At 41.6% G+C, this 23,088-nt stretch overlaps 1 protein-coding gene across 5 annotated transcripts in view; it reads left to right on the forward strand.

Annotated features, from left to right (window-relative positions):
* rptor (regulatory associated protein of MTOR, complex 1) overlaps positions 1 to 23,088 on the forward strand; it is a 156,552-nt gene that overhangs the window by 124,831 nt on the left and 8,633 nt on the right. For 2 of the 5 annotated variants that reach the window (XM_069530534.1, XM_069530535.1), the window contains exons 23-30: positions 1,179 to 1,282; positions 1,780 to 1,957; positions 2,523 to 2,633; positions 8,372 to 8,477; positions 11,885 to 11,999; positions 12,121 to 12,245; positions 13,187 to 13,312; positions 17,227 to 17,274. In XM_069530534.1, the coding sequence (XP_069386635.1) occupies positions 1,179 to 1,282; positions 1,780 to 1,957; positions 2,523 to 2,633; positions 8,372 to 8,477; positions 11,885 to 11,999; positions 12,121 to 12,245; positions 13,187 to 13,312; positions 17,227 to 17,274 (913 nt within the window). The remainder of the gene's footprint in view (positions 1 to 1,178; positions 1,283 to 1,779; positions 1,958 to 2,522; positions 2,634 to 8,371; positions 8,478 to 11,884; positions 12,000 to 12,120; positions 12,246 to 13,186; positions 13,313 to 17,226; positions 17,275 to 23,088) is intronic. The other 3 variants (XM_069530536.1, XM_069530538.1, XM_069530537.1) reach the window with 3 other exon arrangements.

Here is a 23,088-nt window from a genome sequence, read left to right on the forward strand (position 1 = left end):
ATATCCCTTTATATCTGCATGCATGCACACATTTTCCAGCCAGTTGAGGATTGAGGTACTGAAGGAAAATGGGTTGAGACTGTACACAGTCCCCCGTCCCCCCCCCCCCCTTTTTGCACATAACATTTTCTGAAGAGCTTGTCAGCAGATAAGGCACTTGGCCTCCTGTGTTAGCGTGATGTTTGTTTACGACATGTTGGCGTTTAGCAAAGGTTGATGAATAATTCATGAACTTTAGACCAATGACCTTGCAGCTTTCATGACAGTGTCTGGTAAAAAAGTGTCTACTGTGATCTCTGCTGCTTGAAAACACATACAGTGAGATTTTGTGACCTGCAACAGAAAATATGTGGATGTAAACAGATGCACGCTGACACTGAGGGAATAAACCTTTGACCTTTTAGAATAGTAAAGGCTTGATAACCTCTCATCTCAAAGATCCTTTTGTATGTGCTTTTCCCAGAGTATAGCTGCTGCCACTTTCTAACTCTCAGGATTAATGCTGCAGTGTCGGGCTCAGTTCTGTCATTAGAAATGTAGAAAAAGTTCTGTATATTGCTCAGTTCTTTATCTGTCTTTTTTTATGTCTTTCTCATCATATTGATCTTGTGCTTGAGTAGAAAATGTACTTAGATTAGTGACAGAGCTATTTCCATAATAACCCTGTTAGCTGCTATTTTGTTTCATTTCCAGTTGCTTCTTAAGGAAGCACCCCCAGCAAAGTTTAGTGATTGCTGTCTTTTCACAATCACAAATGCTGTAGATAAACTTTGCATAAAAAACATTTAGACCCTCACCACAAACAAAAGATACTTGCCGCAATCCTGCAATTAGCACAAAAATCAAGTTAAAGGCAATCCCAGCTAGTAAAATGTATTTGCCTGCGATAACCACATTTACTTCTACGAGTTTCTCTCCACCTGAGTAAACAACAACTCTGCTATTCATCAGTGACGCTTTGCCTCTGTTGTCTTTATTAAGTTTACCCCTCCCTTGTGAGCAGCCATTAGACAACTCGCAATGAAGAGGTTATATTACCTTCTCCATTTAATAAGATCAAGTTCTGGAAATGTAGTCAAACTGTACTTTCTAAAGTTCTTCCCACTTTTTGTGGACTACCCTGATTTGGGATATTTTATTACATAAAGGTGAACTTAACCCATTCTGTTTCCCCTCAGGCAACGATGAACGCTCGACCTCAGAGAATCCTGGAATCTGGCTCTCTCACCCAGTCGGCTCCAGCCAGCCCTACCAGCAAGGGCACGCACATTCATCAGGCCGGGTGAGGGAACGTGTCTCACGCGCAAGAATTTCCTGATATACGTGAAACTCATTTAAGTGCAAGAAACCACAATTCACTCCTTGTTTCATTATATAGATGGGATATTAACAAGGACATGAGATCAAAGACAGAAACTAATGAGATGTAAAGACCAAAAAAAAGATGGAACAGAATCCTCGTTAACACATTAAATGTGTACATGTAAGAACAGTCAACATCTGTGTCACTGATATAGTCAAAGAACCTTCATCCTTTACATTATATAAGTGAAGGATGAAATACAGCTTCCATAAAAGCAGAATGTAAATCCCTACACTTGTGTATCCCACTCCTCTGTCAGGCCCTTGATGTGGTCAAAAAGTATTTAGTCTTATGCTTCATTCATAGTCTTGTTCTCTCTCCATTCAAAAATAATATTGTATGCTTGTGATTATACAAATGTCCAACCTCTGCCTTTGTATCTTAATTGTCTTTTGTTCATTTACGTGTTCCCACAGTGGGTCTCCGCCCATGCCCAGCACCAGCAGCTCCAGTCTGACCAACGAGGTGCCCAAACCCCCCGCAAGAGAGCAGCCAGCCACACGGCCCCCCTACACCCCAACACTGGGAGGACAAGCACCCCACTCCCACCAGTTCCCCCGCACTCGCAAGATGTTTGACAAGGGACCAGAGCAGGTAAAGGAATTCTTCTGATCAAGAATGTGTAGCTCAGCCCGTGTGGAGATATTATAAGCTTTAACCAACAGCAACAATGTTCAGAAGTTGAAGTTAGATTCAAAATAGAGAGATTAGAGATTAAAGCTAGTAAGAGTAATACTGTTGAGCTACTTGCCATAGAGGAGAGTCACCAGTGCAGCCCAGTGAGAGGCTCCCCGCTCTCTGTCTCACTCACTCTCTTCAGTGAGTGTCAGAAAGGTGGAGCAGACCGAGGCTTCTGTCTCTTCTAACTTTCTCTCTGAGTGATCATTTATTATGTAACTATATACTGTAGCTAAACTCACAGCACAGCCATTTTTAAATTACAGTATATGTGATCACATAGATGAGGAGAATATGAATATGCTAATTTGAGTATTAGCGGGTATTCGAGCAGGATTTAGCTACTTTCCATTTAAAGTAGTTGTTAAAATTGATTCCGCAGCAGTTTTCAACTATGTTCTCGATTTCACACATTGACCAAATAAGGTCCAGCTACATTCTACAGTAGATTTGACCTGGTCTTGTTTTTGTGTGTGCACAGGCAGGAGAGGACGGTGATGAGCCGGGTGGTCACAGGAACTACATCAGTGCTGCCCTCCAGACGGGCTTGTGTGATTGGAGTGCAAAGTATTTTGCTCAGCCTGTCATGAAGGTAGTGTCCCTCACACCTTTGTCTCTCCTCGATTTTTCCACCTATTATTCCTTTTTTCCATCTCTGTCTCCACCTCCCGCTCACTCCTTCCAGTTTTCCTTAATCAGTTATCAGTTATTCATCTGAGTCAGATAGAGGCATTTTGTGTCCATGTTGTTCTTGTGAATTCAGCAACAAGCCATAAGGTTTTGTTTCAGTGTGATAACAAGGCAGCACATCGGCTGAGTTATTGCTTTGATGAAATGCAAATAACACATTATCAAATTAAAAAAGAAAAAGAGCAAATCCATCTTTTTTTAATCAACAAACAATATATTCACATTATTACTCTGCCAAGCAATCTAGGTCTTGATCAGCAGCTTAAAGCGGTTGCTAAGCAACAAAGACATCCTGATACTGTATGGACAGTCATTTTAAATTTTCACGTACATATTGATGTGATGTCATGGGTGTGCTGGTCATGCATTTTACAATAGCTGCAGGAGTCACAGTCATCTGAGGACATGAACTCTGTAACAGAGAATGTGTTTAAAAAATAATGAAATCCTATGAAAAACAGCGGGGAAGACACCGATCTCAGTGTGATAACGTACCTGCTGCTTGTACAGATGAATAATGGAGCTCTGTGAGCTCCATAACGTCCTCTTGAGTGAAATTGAGTGAAGATTTAAAGAAGTACTTTATACAAGGCACAGTGGTGGGTGCCAAATTATATTATATTAAATCAAGCTTCCATCTGTTTAAAAACTCTAAACATGCCATTCTCTCGGGGACATGATGAAGTAAAACAAATGTTTTCAGGGCATTGTGTTGGGGTTAAACAAAGATGGAGAGCATCATTAAAAAGAGTCCAGCATGAGGGTCAAACAGAGGAGAAAAAAGAAAGTTTTGAAGTAGAAAGAAAAAAATGAGTAAGAAAAGTATTAGATATTCATGTGGGTATGAGACAGTGGCTGATACAGAAAGAGAGTGTATAGAAAAGTAGATTTTAGTCAAATAAAATATTTACAACACAGACGTTTGGGGCAGAAAGAGGACGAAGACTATGTGTGAAAGAGTGAGAGAGAGTGCACAAAGAAAAGACGATGGAAGTAAAATATTTGAAGAGAACGGACATTGATGGGCAGATAGAGGAGTAAGAGGAAAAGCAGAGTAGTTGAACATATATAAAGTGTACAAAGGGCATGGTGAGGGGATGAACAGTAAACGAGCCAGAAGTGGCAACAAAAGGTGATGAAAAGAAGAGAGATGATTGGATGGGAAGGAGGAGAAAGAGGAGAAGGAGGAGAGAGGTTTTGCTGTAGCACAATTCAGAATGCTGTGTTGGCAAAAAATTTGAGTGCTGCCATAAAATTCCACTCCATTACAAAGCCCTATGTGTGTGTGAGTGTGTGAGGATGCCTCAAAAGTCTGAAGGCAGGTTATCATATCACTGTGTCAGCAGTGTATGTGAGTGTGTGAGTGTGTGTGTGAGTGTGTGTGAGAGAGTGAGTGCATGTGTGCGTGCATTTCAGAGCGCCTGTGTATCTCCATCTACAATTATCAGCTATTCGCACCTACAGCCTTAAGAGAGTGTGAGGGGGAACAGGAGTCGCACACAGCCACAGGAAGAAGATGCATTGATACAAACAGAGCTCAGTGCATCAGCCCTTCCTCAAAGTGGCTCCTGGTCCCTGTCATCACTGAAAATATTTCCAGTTGGATTTATTATCATATGTGGTACACTGTCCTGCCTGTTAATGTGTTGTGACAGGAAGGTGTGGTCCCGATTCAGACGACACATCTAATATGAACAAAATACGAATGTTCATATGCAGCTTTCAACCAAATGCAGCCCTTTGGTTGATACAATGCGACACAAAGCTTTGTGTAGACATCTCTTTGCCAAACCAGTGTGCACATTTCCCAAAATGCAGCAATAAGTGTGTCTAATTATAATGTTTTTTTGGTAAAGTTTTGGTTTATACTAGTACAGTGCCAGTTCTTAACCAGTTTGAGTGATTCACTGTTTTCTTTTATTAATTTTTCATACATTACATGTTTGCTATTTCAGAGGTTTTTTTTAGCAATGGACGCAATCTTCACACCCCAGTACTGTACACATACACAGTATGTATACAGGTACATATATGTAAATCACAGTTCTCAAGGCTTTACAATTTATTTTCAATTTGTTGATAATTCACACTTCAACATACTTATACCAATACAAAAATAAACTTTCTAACGACAAACAAATGATGAAATAAATTATTTTTTCAAGGATAGGTGCACAGATGACTTTCTGACTTATCTTTGTAATATTATTCGTCGCCTTGAGCAATAACAGTTGACTATTAGCAGCATGCATCATCTCAGTTCCTTGAAACTGAAACAGAAGTGCTGAATAGAGATGTCATTTATTTACTTATTTCCATTTCATTATTAGTTCGGGAAGTAAATTAAATGGTTTTAACCTTTAACAAGTCAAACAAAAGTCAGTTAACACACTTCATATTAGTAAGGGAAAGAAAAAGAAAAAGTAAATATCAAATCATAAAATAAAATGTTACCAGGAAATCATAATGAAGTTAAGTATACTATTAGGTTTTTCCCGGCTGAAAATATGGCGTGGGTGGTATTTAGACATATACCAAGCCTGGGGCAGACACCCAGGCAGCCACACACAGCTCCACAGCCCTAGGCAAAGTGCACAAAGCCGGGGCACAGACCCAGGGACCCTGGGAAGCTCCTCTTCACGGACCAGAGTGCACACAGCCTGGCCACAGCACCATCAAGCCCATGGCAGACACCCAGGGAGCCATGCACAGCTCCACTAAGTCAGCTTACAGTGATCATTTTGGGTCTTTTTGTAGATGTTTGGACCATCAAAAGTTTTTTTTTACAGTTTTACCACCTCTGTCAGTGATTTACTGCTCCTCTCTGCAAATCTGAATTCGATGTTGCAATTTTCTGTGCAGGAAAAACCCTGACCATGATATTTTTAGGGTCATGCGCTTCAAACTATTTGTTAACACTTTGGTCAAAAGACCTGTCTTTGTCAACAAGACTCAGCTTCTTTTGAAAAAGCAAATGGTTTTCATATGGTGTGAAAGCACGATCAGTTCCTCAAACTCACCAGACACAAGGTCTTCCAAATTGTTGTAGAAAGTTTCCACAAAAGAGTGGAGCGAGGAGAGAGATGATTAACAATCACATGCAGTACTTGCATTGTGCTTGGTTGTCCACATACTTTCGGCCATGTAGTATGCCAGCGATGTGAAGTGTGAAGAGCTCTGCGGACATTGTTTGCATAAATCTCTCCCTCTCAAACACCACTTACACACACAGACTTTGGTTTACCTCAGGGTCTCATTATGTGTTACATCAGAGGTTGGCACGGTGCAGGACCACAACCCTGGGAACCGCTGTATCAGCTGCTCCCTACCTTGGTATACACACTTACGCATACACACACACACACATCTGTGGGAATATGTCAACCTCCGTCTGACTGCGAAATCTGCCTCCTACCAGTTTCAGTCAAGAGCTTCAAAGCCTGAGAGACCCTTTGTGATATACAGATAAATACGACTTGACTACACACACTTAGAAAAACACAATCTGTCCACTCAACATCTCAGATGGAAGTATATTTTTTCACGAGCTCCCTCAGAGGTGTTAAATGTTGTTTTCCTATAAAGCAACATGCACAGAGTGAAGACATTAGAGGAATACTGATCACACACAGTAAAATCACATGGCAGGCACCACACACACATACGCACTGATCGCTCAGTATAACAGAATGTTGGCTAAACTGCCTACTACAACCTTTCCCTGTTGTGTGCGTGTTTGTGTTTGTGTGTGTCGGACTGTTTAAAATTCAGTGGGCATGGGATGCATCGCTGCAGAAATGTGCTTAATAAGCACACTGTGGCAACCAGCATCTAAACACACACACATAACTATGGCTCTTTCTGCTATTTACACTTTGTGTTTATTTATTCAAATATGCATCATGATGGAAAAGTCCTATTTTCAATTTTGCTACTTTAATACTTTTAGCAGAAATGTCTTCCTTCAAAGGGAGTCAATCTGTACTAGTAAAATAAAGCTGGCAGAAAATCTGTGTAGGTCGTGTTGTTACACAAGACTTGATAAAGTTTCCACGCTCTGCTCGACAGATGTGATCAGATGTGACTGCATGAAGTGAACTTGACACCTTGACTCATTATCTGAGTCTGAGCTCCACTCAGCATTGTAATTAGATAATCCAGGCCTGTGCTATGATTAGAAAAGTCGTCAGGGAGATCTATAGTCTCAGTTGTGGAACATATTGTGACTCTGAGCCATAAAGAAATAGTTCACAATTTTGGGAAATATACGTCTTTCTTTTCTGTGAGAATAAAACTGTCAAAATACATATCAATCTTGTGCCTTTGTGTTTAGTCTTAAGCACGGTCAGGTTTTAGTTATCTTAGCATAAAGACTAGAGGCAGAGGACAGAGCTAACATGGCTTCATCTACACACACATTCAACTAGAAGGGCAGTCAGAGAACACACACTACCCTCTATCTAGTGATGTTAAAGAAAGTGAAAAAGAATTCCTGGATCTGCCCTCTGATCCAGATCTGGACCAAAATTGGGTTCTTCCCTGAGCATCCTTCCACCAAATTCCATTGTAATCCGTCCAGTATTTTTTATGTAACTCTGCTAAATAGCAAAGAAGCAAATGCTAATGAAAATATTGAAAAACCTCATTTGTGGATTTAGCAGACGTGAACTGCTGCACATACGTCTTGGTAAACAACATCGTAATTGAAGTTGGTCAGTTGATGACAATTGTCTGAGCTAAAGTTCGGAACACAGAAGTGGTAACATTCAAAGAGATGTTAAGGGAGGAAGGCTGTGAGCCGATATAAACCAATAACTATGAGAGCTAGACACTCGTGGTACTACAACTTAGAATACTTGTAAAACCAAAGAGCATTTCCTCACAGTCCAACGTTATGAACAGACAACTGTAAAACCCTTTGTTTGTGCTCTGCAAGCAATTTTCATGTAAATGAATGAGTTTCATTTGGAGTTTGATCACCATGGTTTAACAGACTGGTAATTAGGCTTCAGAGATAAACACAATGCATTCTGGTGAGTAATACTGACTTTAACTGTGTGTTTACAAGAAAACCTCCCTCATGTTTAATATCAACTTTTATTTTATTCTTTTTTATCATGTGTTTCTCATATCTAGCTGAAATCTAACTCAATAATTCACTGGTGTGTTGAGAGGTTTTGTCAGAGACCCCCCACTGATAAGGAGAATTATCCAGAGGCACTTCAAGTAAAAGAGAAAACAGAGAGAGAGAGGGTTGGAAGTCTTATGTGGGGGAAAGAGGGAGTGACTGATAGGAAAGTGAAGAGAGGAGCGCCATCAAGAGGATCCTGACATCTACCATATTTGTGAGGGCAGCAAAGATGCTGTCAGTTAAACTTGCTCCAGTGTGTGTCAAGGTTTTCTGCCTCGTCATGAATACCACCAGATTAGAAACCTCCCTGGTTCCTCCATGGCTCCTTTATCTTTAATGAGTGTAGCAGTCATGGCATCTGTAATTTGAACCTGGTTTAACGCTGATGTGTGTTATTGTAGCACCTCTGGATGCTTGTTGTGCCGGATGGGGTCCGCTCAAAGAGTCATTGTGTTTGCTCTGTTAAAGTGCTCACTGTCCCCCTCCTCCTTTTTTACCCACTCTCTCAGATCCCAGAGGAGCACGACCTGGAGAGCCAGGTGAGGATGGAGCGACAGTGGAGGTTCCTGAGAAATGCTCGTGTGAGGAAGCAGAGCCGAAGTATCACGCAAAGAGGTCAGTGACGCACACACATAAGTAAACTCCAAACTGAATTACTCACATTCAATTTGCCCGTGGTTCTACCTCACCATGTTCAAAAGCCTAATTGGCAGCAGAAGCATGGAGCTAAATTGCATATATATATCTATGCAATTAAATTTAGCACTTAAATCAAAAACCTAAAATGGTGAGGTGCTTTTTTGATACAGCTTTTTAAAAATATAATTTTTAATGAATTTTCTTTTTTGATACAGTTTTTTTTAAATATAATTTTTAATGAATAAAACAACAAACCATGGAGCTACAAAGATTGATGCAGTTACTTCACGTGTCCTGTCTGAGCTGGTCTCTGCTGCACCACATCAGTCTGAAGACTGAAAAAATTGGCAATTACAAAAATAATGAAGCCTAGAACCAGGTATGGACAGGCCTCTGCCACAGGAGTGTCAAGGATTAACCAAAATCTGAACTGCCATAATGATCGGTACATGTAAGCGAGGCCTATTACTCATTATCTGTCCATTGATGGCCTTGGTTACTTAAACAAAAAGCTAAGGTCATATATGTTGATTTCGTTAAAGATATTTTTTCGGGCATCTCACCTTTATAGACAGGATAGTAATCGTGAAATGGGACAGAGAGAGAGGGAAGACAAGCAGAGCTGGTACTGCAGGCCACTTATTTATTACATTTATTATTGTTTATTAGATTGACTGAAACTAGTCCCTGTCAGATTTTAAGAATCTTCCGAATTTAGGAGGGTCCTTTCTGATCGCTCTATAGTCTGCAGTGTGAAATACATGTGTTGAGCACAAGCTGAGATATTGTCAGAGTTTCATATAATTTAATGTTTTAATAGTGGATGAAGGCAGGATGGCACTGAAATCAATCCCGTCCAAATAAAAAGACAAATTTGAACACTTAGCAGGTTTACAGCTCTGTTCAGACATGTGAGTTAGTGTGCAGATGATTTTCAATGATGAGAGAGCACTGACTGTTTTCACTGGATTGTTAGAAACAACTGGATTTATGAGTCACAGGACTCCCCTCTCACACGAACGCAGACGCACAACCCTACATATTAAAGAGCCCAGGGTGCCAGGATACACGCAGGCTTCCCATGTGAAGTCAGAGCTCTCTCAAACAGAATAGCTAACAACCCCAACGTCATCGGCTGCCTCCCTCCATGCACACACACACACACAGACTCACGAGGCGATTGGCGTCAGAGCTGAGGTTTGCTCACGCACATGTCTCACCCCCACTTTCTGACTGCTTGCTAGATCATTGAATTCCCCTCTATCCTCCCAGTTTTTTGAAAGAGAGAAGTAGTAATGTTGCCCTCATTTAGTCTGTTCCCTCCAGAGTGAAACCAGAGAAGAGGAGGTTTGAGGATGAGATGGAGAATGTGAGGAAAAAAACTAACACAAATATATCGGCTTATAAACCTTTCCTTTATCTGGTTTTTCTTCTTTTGTTGATGCAATTTTAACCACATCACCATGTGGTTCTTTCAGATTTTACAGAACTTCCTAAAGGCAAGTCCATGATGACGATCATGCTCTTGTAAACACCTCTGACTGTTTTTTTTTCACCATAGCAGCACATATAATGAATTCTGGATGGATTTTTTCATCATTCTTCTTCATCTCATTATGGCAGTCTAGAGAGTATGTTTAGGTAGCCAAGGACAGGCTGGCAAACCGGCGGATGTAGTTGCCATGACAACGTGTGGTGAGGCGGTGAACTCATCAGTTGCATTGGCGTATTGGTGTTACTCTTGCATCAAAAACTGCCACAGGGGTACACATGTTAGAGAGAGTGAGAGTTTCATTTTTCTCATGGCCGTGTATCTCCTACCGTATATTATGTCATATTTTTAGTTAATTTTTGTCGCTTAAAGGTACAGTGTGTAGAATTTTGTGATATTTAGTAGTGAAGTTTCATGTTGCAGCTGAACACCCCTCACCTCACCCTCTCCTTCCAAACATGAAAAAGAACCTGTGGAAACCTTCAGTTGTCATAAAAACTCAAAAGGTGTTTAGTTTGTCCAGTCTGGACTAATGTAAAAAACATGGCGGCTTCCGTAGAGAGGTCCCCTCAATGTACAGATAAAGTATTTAAATATAAAGGGTCTTTTCTGGGTAAAGAAAACTACAATTCATACAATTTAGATGAAACGAACTAGTGAAAACATCATGAGGATTATTCTACATGCCAATAGTTCCCTTTCACCTGAACCTTACACACTGGACCTTTAACCCCAAGTTTTACTTTGTGTTTTTTAACAACAACCTACCAATGCTGTAGTCCTTCCTTTTTTCCCATATGTCATTTATTCAGTCATACAATGTTTTGTTAATGTCCTGTTTTCTTTGTTCTTTTTTAACAACATAAATTAACAATCCTCTGTTACATTGCTTTAAACTGGTTTGTGCCTTCATACAATCAGTGCATTTCAAATGTGATCTCTGTGCATCTGTCGGATGTAAGCATACACATGTACAGGCAGTGTGTCACCACAGCAGCCAGCAGTAGGGCGCTTGCTGTTAATGCAGGGAAGTATTAGATTTATGTTGCTTCAGGACACGCTGTGCCGAGACCCTCCAACTATATCAAGCATTTAAGGTTTTCAATGATCATTTCAGATCACAAGAGTTCCACGTTTTCTTCCTATCAACAAATCTCTTTAAAAAAACAACAATACAACATTACAGTTATCGCTTGTGTAGCCAAAGCTCGACATAACTTATTCCTCCGTGCTATAAACCTCATTAAAAACACATCACTGAAGTGTTCCACAGTAGGACATGCTCCTTTATTTTGATTATTTTGACTGGATAACATACAGAAAAGTATATACACATCCTGCTGCTCCATAACCTCAGCAGAACAACAAGGCATCATCCAAATGGCCTTTAAGCACCATCCTCAGTATTCTTGGACGAGTAGCTTCAAATCATGTCAAGCAACTGGTTGATGGAGCTTGATTGACTTTGGAGCATTTCACATTTGAATGCTTCCACTGTGACACTGGCAGACATCTTGGTAATATAACAGCATTAGACCCGGGCCACTCTGGATGTGTGAGCCTTGCATCGCAGCATGTCTTGCTTTTCATTTAGATTATTATTGCAGGACAGGAAGATGCACGGCTTCATACCATAGAGTCCTGGCATTTAGTTGCGTATATAGTCATACTTTTATCCAAGGAAATACATATTCATACCAGAAACCTCCACAAACTAACTGTAACTAACATGTTACTGCTGCTGCAGCCATCATCAGGGTAGTGATGGTCACTGCAGCTGCTGTAGTTAATCAAGATGATTTCCTTCTTTTTACAATTGCTCCTGTTCTGGTTTAACAACTCCCCCCCCCCTTCCCTTCCCACCCTCCCCTCTGTGCCACTTTCATTCCAGGTGTCTCCCGTCTGGATGATCAAATATTCATCAACCGTAACCCTGGAGTACCGTCTGTCGTGAAGTTCCACCCCTTCAACACCTGCATCGCCGTGGCCGACAAGGACAGCATCTGGTCAGGGACACACAACACGCACTCCGATTAGTTTAATGTCAAGAGGACCATTATGTAAATGATTCTGTTTCATACCTGATGGTTTTTGAATGTGAATGAAATGTGGTTTTGTATTCTGTAGTTTCTGGGACTGGGAGAAGGGCGAGAGGCTCGACTACTTCTACAACGGAAACCCTCGTTACACTCGCATCACAGCCATGGAGTACCTGAATGGACATGACTGTTCGTTATTGCTCACTGCAACAGGTAAGAAACACACGCACACACTGACAGTGAGAAGTCAGGAGCATGGAGTACTGCGGAACAACAACTCATGTCAGTAAATTAGGCTTTTTGTTTCTTCAGTGAGCAGTTCCAATGTTCACAGCCACCAGAAATCGTATAGAGACTCATTTGTAACAGCAGCACTTGACTTACCCATTGCGAACACGCACAAAAACACTTGTGTGTATTCATCATCATTCATCAACGAAACAAACCCTCCATGGCTTTATCTTCATTCCAGTGGACTTGAAGAACACAGCTCAACATTAAAACAAACACAGAAACAAACATTTCTTTTCTTTTGTCTCCATGTGTATAATATTAAACTGCAAATGAATGCTGTGTTTCATTGCACACCTCCAGAAACCTTGATAAAAGCTCAGGAATTAATACATTTAAATTCCATCTCATCAATTTGTAATGTGCACTGCTTAAAGAAAGGTATCAGCGAAAGAAGCACTTATATAAAATATACAGCATTAAAAAAAAGGGAAAACACTGAATGTAAATCAAGAGATTTTTATGGATTATAATAGCTTCCTCATGTGAGTGCGTCGACGTGTTTTATCTTCAGCTCAGTGTCAGAGCTCTGTTGTGGCTGTTCTGTTCAGACAGGATTTTTTTAGAGTGTTAGAGACTCCTGCTTTATTTTGCATCTCCCTGACAAAATACTTTCAGGCGTACAGCTCTTGGAGATGCTTCTCTACACTTTGTATTTATTCTTTTGAGAAGTGTGTGTTCATGGTCAAGTTATGGCATATCTGCTGCATTTTTTAAAAGAGTCCGGCTTTTCATCCTCATCTTCTGTACAGTTCAGCATGCCCTTCCAAAAGTATTTGGTCTGTGTACTACTTACACTTTGCTGTATCTTCAGACTATCTCTATCTTCCTGTCTCCAACCTACACCTCTCCTTTCTTTCTAGATGATGGAGCATTACGCATCTGGAAGAACTTTGCTGACCAGAAGAACCCAGAGATGGTGACAGCTTGGCAGGGTCTTTCTGACATGCTGCCCACTACCCGAGGTCAGCCCTCAGCCAGCGCTCACAGTAAAGATCAACGCTCTATTTTTCTATATGCCCCTCACCCACCCATCCATACCCCCACAGTACTGTACCTCCTGTATTTACTCACCGAACTCGCCACTGTCCAACCCATCTCAGTCATACTCCCACACCTCCCCACCCGCATAGTGACTGGGTAGAGTAGGAGTTGACTGTATAATGTACTAGATACTGTTTCTTTAGATGTTTTTCTTAAGTAATCAGACTTTAAACTGCAGCAGCTTTTTCTAATTTCAGCAGAAAAGTGATTTAAGGTTATGTTTGTTACTTTTAAGTTATAAAGCCCATATAACTTGTGCTTATCAGCATCTAATGTGGTCACAGCTAACAATAACATAGAGTTCTTAATGCTCATAGGTGGTCATACATGAGTTCAAGTGAAGTGAGTAAACTGACTCAGCAATGTCAGTGACGGTAGAATTGGCTACAAATGGCTGACTAGCGAAAGCCACCGTTAGCCATCTAAATGTAATGATGGCACCTATAGACTGTTGAGGCACATGACAGGGCCTCTATCGGCCCCTTGTGGCTGGCTGTAGTATAGGTCATAATCCACACCTTTCTCATGTTAGTGGATGACACGTGGGTAAAACTAAAAAGTCTTATAACTCTGATGTATGTTCAAGTGCTATTGTATCCAGTAATTCTGGTTTTAATTGGATATTTTAAATTATAAAAAGGGGGTAGAACGTCATGATTTACAGCTGAGACTCACTTGCTATTGGTCGACTCCATACTGATGCCCACCTGTGCAGACTCACCAGAACGACTAACGCTGGAGCAGGGGAAGCTCTTAATAGATTAAATTGATGAATGGTGCATTGTTGTATTTATAAATCTAATTTGTAACAGGGAGAGTGTTATTTTACTTGTTTCAGAGAGTCATAGTCACCCACATAACAGTTTCTAACAAAAGGCAATGAGTGAAACTGAACCATGCTTAGTCATGCTAGAACATGTGATACTTTCACAGAACTCCCCTAACTCCACCGAACAGCAGCATGCATACTGACTGTCTTACATGTACCATCCTGATGCTCCGTGAGCTTGTTAGGCTTACAGGACAGGGGTTGCTACAATATTTATGCTTCTGAGATACACAAAACCTATTTGTATTTAGGTCCTTTAAAAGTCATTATTTAATTGTAAAAGGTGAAGCAAAAGATGGCAGACACTCCACCACATGAGGCCCACATGAAGTTACAGGAGGAGCTTATTAACCCTATCAAACCCAGTCACATAGTGATGCCAACTGAGTGCAGTAGCACAGCATGTCTCAAAAGCTCAAAACCAAAGAGGTAAATGTTACATAAAGAAACAGAGTTCATATATATAGGTGTTTTCATTTCTTCATCCTTTTTAATGAATGCAAAAAATAGTGAAAAATCTATGTAACGGAAAGTTACTGAAGCTTTGACAACAAACCTTTGCTGGTTATTTTGATCGCTGTATGTCAAAGTCCAGTAGCAGCTCACAGCAGGTTGTCGTAGGATGCAGGTTCGTGTTGTCAGGTTTGTGTGTATGAGCCCACACCACTGCACTGTGAAGTCCTGCTCAGTATTTCACATGTTGGACAACAGCACTGCTTGTGTAGGTTGATTCTTCCACATTGGAGGCAGGTTTTGAATCACTAGTCTGAATATAGTTCCATCACTCAAAGTGAATTTAATGCTAATTTAAAGCCTGTTATAGACCCCACCTGCCTCAGCCACATCCATGATAAACATGTCATATCTGTGGAAAGGTTTGGGCGAGTTGAACATGTCAGGAGGCTTTCATATGGTTAGTTTATTTAAAGAACACAAATAGATACAGTACAATAGGTTTTTCATTACTCATTCTCTACTTGTAGCAGGTTTGTCTTCTGTCGATATAATCGATCATTTTAAACTTGGACACCGGTGGATTCTGTGTTATGTTTTCCTCCTCTGTTGACACACCTCCTTAATTCGTGAGATAGAGTTACTCACAAATATTTGAACCAGGCCTGACACCCACAGTACACACTTGTCAGAGACATCCCTCCCCACTGCTGTGCTGGGTTACCCGCTCACACTCTCTCTTTCTCTCCACTGCACCACTTTTTTTTTTTCGCCTCCAGCGTTTCTCTTCTCGTAGTTTCTGGGCCAGAGAGTTTTTATGGGGAAACTATGACAGCTGTAGAAATGGTTGTATGTTTCTCCAAGTACCGTGGAGTAAATGACATCGTTAGCTGCTGCTCTTTTGTCTGCTTTGAAAGAATTTTACCGAGCATGATAACAAGAGACTGCAGTTTATTTTTTGCAACTTTCACATGCATTTATAGAGCACAGACATATTTAGCTAATTGGTCGCAACTTGAGCCAAGCTGTCACGATGGCTGGCTCACTGGCTGACAGAGGTGTGGACCACACACTGCTTGCACATATGTGTTTCCATCATTACAAAGCCACAGAGTCCCCAGAGCTCTGTGGGGACCAACAGAGAGGTGACACACATAACTAGCATCACTGTCTGTGTAACTCTCTTGACACAAATGGTCCTGAGAGACTGTTGCTCTGCGGAGAACTCTCCCGCAGTGAGCTGAAGCCTTGTTTTCACTAAGACGTTAACATTTAATGGTGTCCTTGTTATCCTGGACGTGTCGTTAGTGACAGTCACTGTGTAGCTTCTGCATTCGGACTACAGCCAAGGCATCAATTTTTATATAAATATATCAACATCCACTCGACTTAATGTCTCTCCAGGAAAAGTTTTACTGAGGACTCCAGCTTCAAGTCAGTGTTCAGATATATTTTTTAAACTTGGAAGCAAACTTCAAAAACATTGACAGTCTCTCTCGCTCCTCTCTCATTTTCCCATTTTCCTCTTGTATTCATGCACAGCACCTCCCCTCCTGGCTCAGCCGTCAGTTTAGAGTTATTATAGTTACTTGGAGTGTCTTTCAGATGGAGAACAATTATTTTATGTTTGTGTTTTGAATTTTAAAGATTTTTAGCATTGCCTCAGCTGCATTAATAATTTAGAACCTGATGAAATATTACACAGGTCTGTCTTTGTGCTGCCTAAAACCTGAACTGCCTCTAAAGGAATTTGCTACAAGATCATGAACGTTTCTCAGCGAGATGCTGGCAGACACTGAAACTCTCTCTCTCTAACAGACACACACATACACACACACACACACAAACAGACCTGCACAACGTGTCCTCCCTCATACCATCCCTGTCATCCAATATCAGGCTTGTGTGCTGTCTTTTTCATCAGTGTACATCTCTGTAGACTTTGTCTGTGTGGCCTCTTGTTACTTTTCTGGTTCTTTGATATTGTTTTGTGTGTGCTCCCCCTCAACAGTGAGGCTGAACAAGGCAGCTGGCAGTTTTCCCCGTAATATACACCTCCACAACAACAAATCTGGCTATAAATGAATGGATGTCTTCAACCACACACAACTTCTTCCCCAGATAAATTATGACCATGTGTCCTTTCCAGAGTCTCATTCCTATGCACATTCACACTCCCAGGGTCCTCTCGTCCAGCAGCAGCTCCACCCTGTCTGCTTTCTGTCCTGTGGTAAAGGGATTTGTGATTCTGTGCCCTGCAGGCTTGGAGGTTGGGGACCTTGTGCAGCTTCCACAGCCGCTGTTTGTGATGCAAAGACAGCAGCTCGGCTAACACCTCAGTCTCTCTGCTTTCATTCTTCCATCCCATCATATCTGTTAGTCATTTGGGAGACGACACACTGGGAGACAGTAGCCTTGTTCACCCCCCCCTGAAGTCACTCTTTTTAAGTGTATGAACGTGTGGCTCTGCATGCTATGGGATCTTTGCTAATTTGTTGCTTGCTTTGTTGCATTTCCCGCTCTCCTCCCTCCCCTACCTCCCCCCCTTGCACTTGATTCCTCCCCCTCCCCTCGCAGGTCTTGCCAGAAGGGTCTCCATATATCTTGACAGGAGTAAGCAAGGAGGTAAGTGACGCCATTCTCTTCTCTATCCCCTCACTCCCAGAGCAAAGGTGCTGCACTAAACAGCTGGCAGTGTGTCTCATTTTATGTTTTCTCCTATTCCCCTACCATCCCTCATCCTTTCATCTGTCTGGTGATGCTCCATTACACCATTCCTGGCAGCACTTTAAAGAAACAAACATTATTGTATTTCTGCAAGCACCAACTGGACAGTACACAGAGTACTTATGTCTAATAAAATGCTAAAACTTGCTGTCCCTACTTACTGTTGTTACACAATTATGTCCTTCAGTCCAGACAGGGAAAGATTTGGTGCTTGAACTCTGTCATGTTTGAAACAATGCATTCTTCATTTCAGAAAGACAGACAAAAGCAAACCTATTTGCCAGCTGAAATTATAGCAGTTCATTTATCCCAAGCTAATTAAGCCTTGGTTGACTCCATGTGTCAACTGACTTGTTTTAAAAAGAAAACCTTGTAAAAGAAATCCATTCATTAAATTATAATATTTAATGGCGAAAGACTGATGCCAAATGCTAAACCTCAACGTCCTGAAAGTCAGAATTGCAAGTCTGATCAAGAGAAATGTCGGATCAGAGTGTTATTTAATTCTAAAACAACTCTTGTGTGGTGGTCTAACTTACATACTTATCTCTATTTCAGTCTGACAAGTAACATTTGAAATGTTTATTGCAGCAGTGGAACAAAGTAAGTGTTTTGTATCCAGTCTTTTGAAAATAGATATAATGGGGGAGTGATGAGTAAATACTGTATCTTTAACCTCCCTGCCTGTAGGTGTATGTTGGGAGGGGTTGAATCAACGGGCATTGACAAGCAAAGGGAGAGATGGGAAATCTTTGTTGTTTAATAGACCGCCAAACTGGGAGGGTGTTCATAATAGAGGGTTGTGGAAAGTGAGGCATCATTTTTAAATATTACCATGGTAATGTTGGCTGTAGTTGTTGGAATCTAAAACCAATAAAGACGCAGCCTAAACAGAACTGCCATGCCCAGATTGGCTATAAGCCACAATGGACAATCACTGTTTAGGGGAGCTAATTTTATTTATGGTTAATTGACTGAAACCCTGCAACACGTGCTTATAAAAAGACAATAACTTTTTCCTTGGGTAAGGCCAGATTCTCTCTTGGCACAGACACTGCCCTCATTACTCATCCTCACCTCACAAAAATGTCCTCTTTCATGTATAAAAGAAATCCACTAATTTAAGCTGGTCCCATAGGTGTCAGTGTTTAATTGGGCGGGTGTTGGTGCTGTGTGATTTTAATAGGACAGAGCCACCCAGTCTGTCTCGCTGGACGGATCAGCCCACTAAGCTCCACCGAAACCAATGAAATGTTCGGACTGGGGCTGACAAAGGCTGGAGAATCTCTTTCTGTGGCCGCTGCTTTAGTTTGCAATGTATGTCAACGGAAGGAGAGTTTTGGAGCAAAAACACAAGGGAGAGTGGGAAAATTCTTATGATAAGTCGGACAGGGGGTTAAAAGCAGCAGATGAGTAAACAGACAGAGGTTAGATCAAATCAAATAAAAAGTGTAGAAAAGGAGAAGACTGTTCTTGGAGAAGGTGATGATAGTGTTTGTTAATGGCTGGTGGGAAGGACCGACCCAACACACCACAAACCCAGATTCAGATTATCCATGTTGGAGTTTGTACAACAGTCAGTAGTTAAGTTCTGAAACAACTCCTAAAAATGTTTACTCATCTTCACTTCCCTCCCTCTTCTCATGCCGTCACTTAGCACTGCAGTTGCTAGGGGTTATGGATCTGTTTTATTCCTCTGTTGATCTTCTTTATATGTCCCCCTTCTTGAAGCTGCATAGGTAAAGTAGGACAGCCCTATCATCTTGGGTTTAGAGAGGCAGACACCATGTCCTGCTCTAAATTCCCCTTCTGTCCCTGGTGCCTTGTTAACATCAGGTCTCTGAAAGTTTGTTAAATCCATGACCAGGGACTTGGTGAGGAGACAGACATACTTGAAAGTTTCATGAAAATGAGTTGAATCCTCAAGGTGGACTCGTTTCTTTTTTCTGCAACTTTTATTGGAACCACGTCTCTCTGGCCTTATCCGTTGGGAGTTCAGCAACTTGACCCAAACTAGGCAACTGGTCATGTGTCAAATCGAGATGTGTTTATCTGTAAAGCTTTAGGCTTTGTGTGGGCATGTGTTGGATTATTTTCAGCATATAATATAACATAATAAGAAGAATCTCATGTTGAGATTGGGCCTCATGTTTCTCAGTATGCAGCTGAACACCCCTCACCTCACCCTCTCCTTCCAAACATGACAGAGAACCTGTGGTAGCCTTCAGTTGTCGTAAAAACTCAAAAGGTGTTTAGTTTGTTCAGTCTGGACTAATGTAAAAAACATGGCGGCCTCCGTAGAGAGGACCCCCTCGATGTAAAATATAAAGTATTTAAATATTAAGGGTTTTCGGGGGTAAAGAAAACTACAATTCATACAATTTAGATGAAACGAACTAGTGAAAAGATCATGAGGATTATTCTACATTAAATTTCTGCAAATAGATCCCTTTCACCTAAATCCTACACACTGGACCTTTAATGTTAGTCCCCTTTCCACAATAATCAGGTCAACAAGAGCTGATGTCATGTTGGATATGGCTCCTTTGAACACGGTCTGTCAACCAGGCAGGTCAAAGCATTTTACCTTCCTTTACCTGAATGCCAGGCCTCGGGCCTCCAAAGGTTAGACAAATGCCACAGCAGGCATGTCTCTCTGCCAGTCAGAGCACTCCCATACTTTACGTCATCTTCTATTAGAGACTCGTGTTTGCTGGGTAAGTCCCTGGTAATCCTGGAGAGGGTTTATTACCCAACTCCTGGAGGACCTTTTCAAAGCAAACAGGATGAATGAAGAGAGGGGAAAATGCTGAGGGAGAGAAGAACCAGGAAGGTCGACGTTTAATGAGCTGCAGTGTGTGGGAGAGCCAGTCCATTTCAGTAGATAATGGTACAGAATAGGAATGCAGAGGAAGGTGCCATCTACAGAGAGAAATGATTGAATCAAAGATATTTATGCAGAGAGAAATCGTAAATTAGGGATTTCCTCATTATGCTGTTACAGGCGCAGCATGATCTACCACAACTGTTAGAAGCCCAGCTGTTCTAACAATATCAATATCATTATTTGGGAGAATATTTGATCTCAAGCAAAGAGGCCGAGAGCCAAAGCTTAAAGAGTAACAACATTAAAGCTATGTGTAATTCCTCCTCCGTAAGGTGGTTAGATTTACAGCTGAGGAGTCATTGCCCACACTGCTTTGCTCCTCCTCTTCTTTCTCTCGTCTCTGTTCTCCGTGTCCATATTGATTTCTGTGTGGGTAACTAAGACCCGCTCAGGCCCACATATGTTCCCTCTCAGGCGGAATCTTCTCCCTGTTTTGAGCGACTGAGTGTTGACCACCAGAGACAAGGGTCAGGTTTAAAGTCATGGATCTGTGAGGTCCGACCGCCCAGTAAACGTTTTTGATGAGAGTCGGAAGGTGTTGGTTGCCTGAAGTGGAGAACAAAATCGCAGTTAACAGGGGAATGAAGTGAGACTAGAGCAGTGGAAAGTGATTGTGCTTTTGACCAACACTGGTCTGAAGTCAGCAGCCTGTTGTTATTTTAAGGGCACAATATCAGGATAGTAGTGCACCTCTACAGAGGCTGGTGCACACGACACATACTCTATTATAATATCACTCTGCGTCGGTGCGAGCACAACTGGCTTTAAAGCAATGGGAGATGTTGCTCTGATTGATTTTTGCAAGGTATGCCCAAACCACATTCATGTTAATTAAAGAGACTAAGTACGAACATAAAAGCGTTTTAAAAAAAGCTCAGGTTTATTTGGACACGCCCTTAATAAGCGATGTACTCTAGATCATGTGCTTCAATAGAATAGAGCCCTATGTGATGAAGACCATTTGGTTTGGTTAAAACCTCCAGAATAGAGTGACTGTTTTCTTAACTGCTGTTTTGCAGAACAAATATTGAAGCATCATTATTCGAGTTTCATTCTAACATGTACTGTATGCCTTACGTAATTGTTTTAATCAAATACCCATTAATAACATATAATGAGTCATAGTATTACACCACAGCAGAACTTGAGACATCAGAGAGTCAGAGGGAACACTGAAGGTTTATCAGGCCATGGTGAAGATGGAGACAGTGCAGTCTGCTATATCTTCTCTCATGCATATTTAATTGTTGCTCCAGTGGATCTCTCATCTTGAACGAACACAGGGAGAATGGTGCATAAACAGGAAAAAACTGAATCGAAAGCTTGAGAAGGTTTGGTGACATGTGCGCAGCGTAGTTAAGAGGAGATGCATTTGCAAGCTTTAGTGTGTTGGGAAATATTCCCTTCTCCTCCCCTCTCTTTGTAACCCAGATCTTTGTCGCTGAGCTGCCGGCTTCAAAGGGAATGCCTCCTCTCTTCTCGCAGCCTCTGAAACGAGCCTGCATCAAGCATGCCGCATGCGACTGTGAACGCGTCGCTGACTGAGCACAGTCCTGTGAAGTGGTTTTCCCTTCGTGCTACCCCTCCTCACACATAAGCCCACGCTACCGGCGGCGTGATGTGATGCTAGAGGAGGCCAGGTGACGTCACAGTGGAAGTTTGAAGTTGCCACATGGGGCTTGGGTTTCCCTAACAACCCATGTAAAACCAAGAAGGAAGAATGGTCACAGATGGTTCAGTGGAAGTTACAGTAAGGGAAGTTACGACTCATGCAGGAAGCTCAGAAAGTAAAGAGGAGAGGGAAAGATGCAATTATGCTGCAAATATTCATAATTATGATTCAAGGCTAGAGAAGACCAAAGTAATGATGTCCTTGCATGAGAGAGGCCACTTAGGATGAAAACAGTGTTGAAGAATAGAATGAATATATAATACAAGTGGGTGACCGAGAGATAGTTATTGATCGTGAAAAAGCAGGAGGAGGAAGTGACGAAAACATGAGGAGGAAAGGAAGGGAGTGAGGCATGGTTCAGTTCTAGAGGAGAGAAAATGATGCTGTTTCTGTAGCATCTGTGGTGAAAGTGATTCTTGTATTGATTCTTGATTTTTCAAGAGTACTTCTGCTCAATAAAGCATCTCTCAGCTCCCTGGTTTATGTTAAATGAGGCTCTCCAACTGCAGCTGAACGCCCATTTAAGCCAAAGTTATAGAATCCTCCATCAGTATCACCACAGGGATCTTAAAGACATTACAAGATGGGGGCGGGGTTTATGATCTATACGGCAGTCTATCAATTGGGGGCGATGAATCTGCCCTGACCTCACTTTTAGGGAGCTGTCATGTCCTCACTCTTTATATACAATCATTAGCTGTGTCTCAATTCAGTGGCTGCATCCTTTGGAGGCTGTATTTGAAGACTGATTGGGTCCTAACAGCCCAATTTTGAAGGCTCCTTCAAATACGGCCAACAAATTCATCATTCCATCCCCAACCAGGATTTATTGCGCTTCATCAAAGGGGTGATGCCGCCAGGAGATGAGATGTCCAGTGCTTGAGTATCACCTTCCAACTATATTATTTTATTTATATTTTAAAGAAACAAGGGGCATTACAACGTTTAGGCGTGCCCAACAACAGCAATAAGGGCGCAATGAGCTGGTGATGCCGAAAGCCTCTGTAGACCAGACCCTCTCATTTTGGTACAGCCTTCACTGTCGCAGCCCATGAAGGTTGCAACCCCTGAATTGAGACACAGCCTTTGGTTTGCACGCAGAAGAAGTGGTCACAAAGAATCACAAAAGAGAGCTTGAGAGAGAGGTTTAACT

The sequence above is a fragment of the Paralichthys olivaceus genome, chromosome 8 (genome assembly GCF_024713975.1).
Source record: "Paralichthys olivaceus isolate ysfri-2021 chromosome 8, ASM2471397v2, whole genome shotgun sequence".
Taxonomy (NCBI): Eukaryota; Metazoa; Chordata; class Actinopteri; order Pleuronectiformes; family Paralichthyidae; genus Paralichthys; species Paralichthys olivaceus.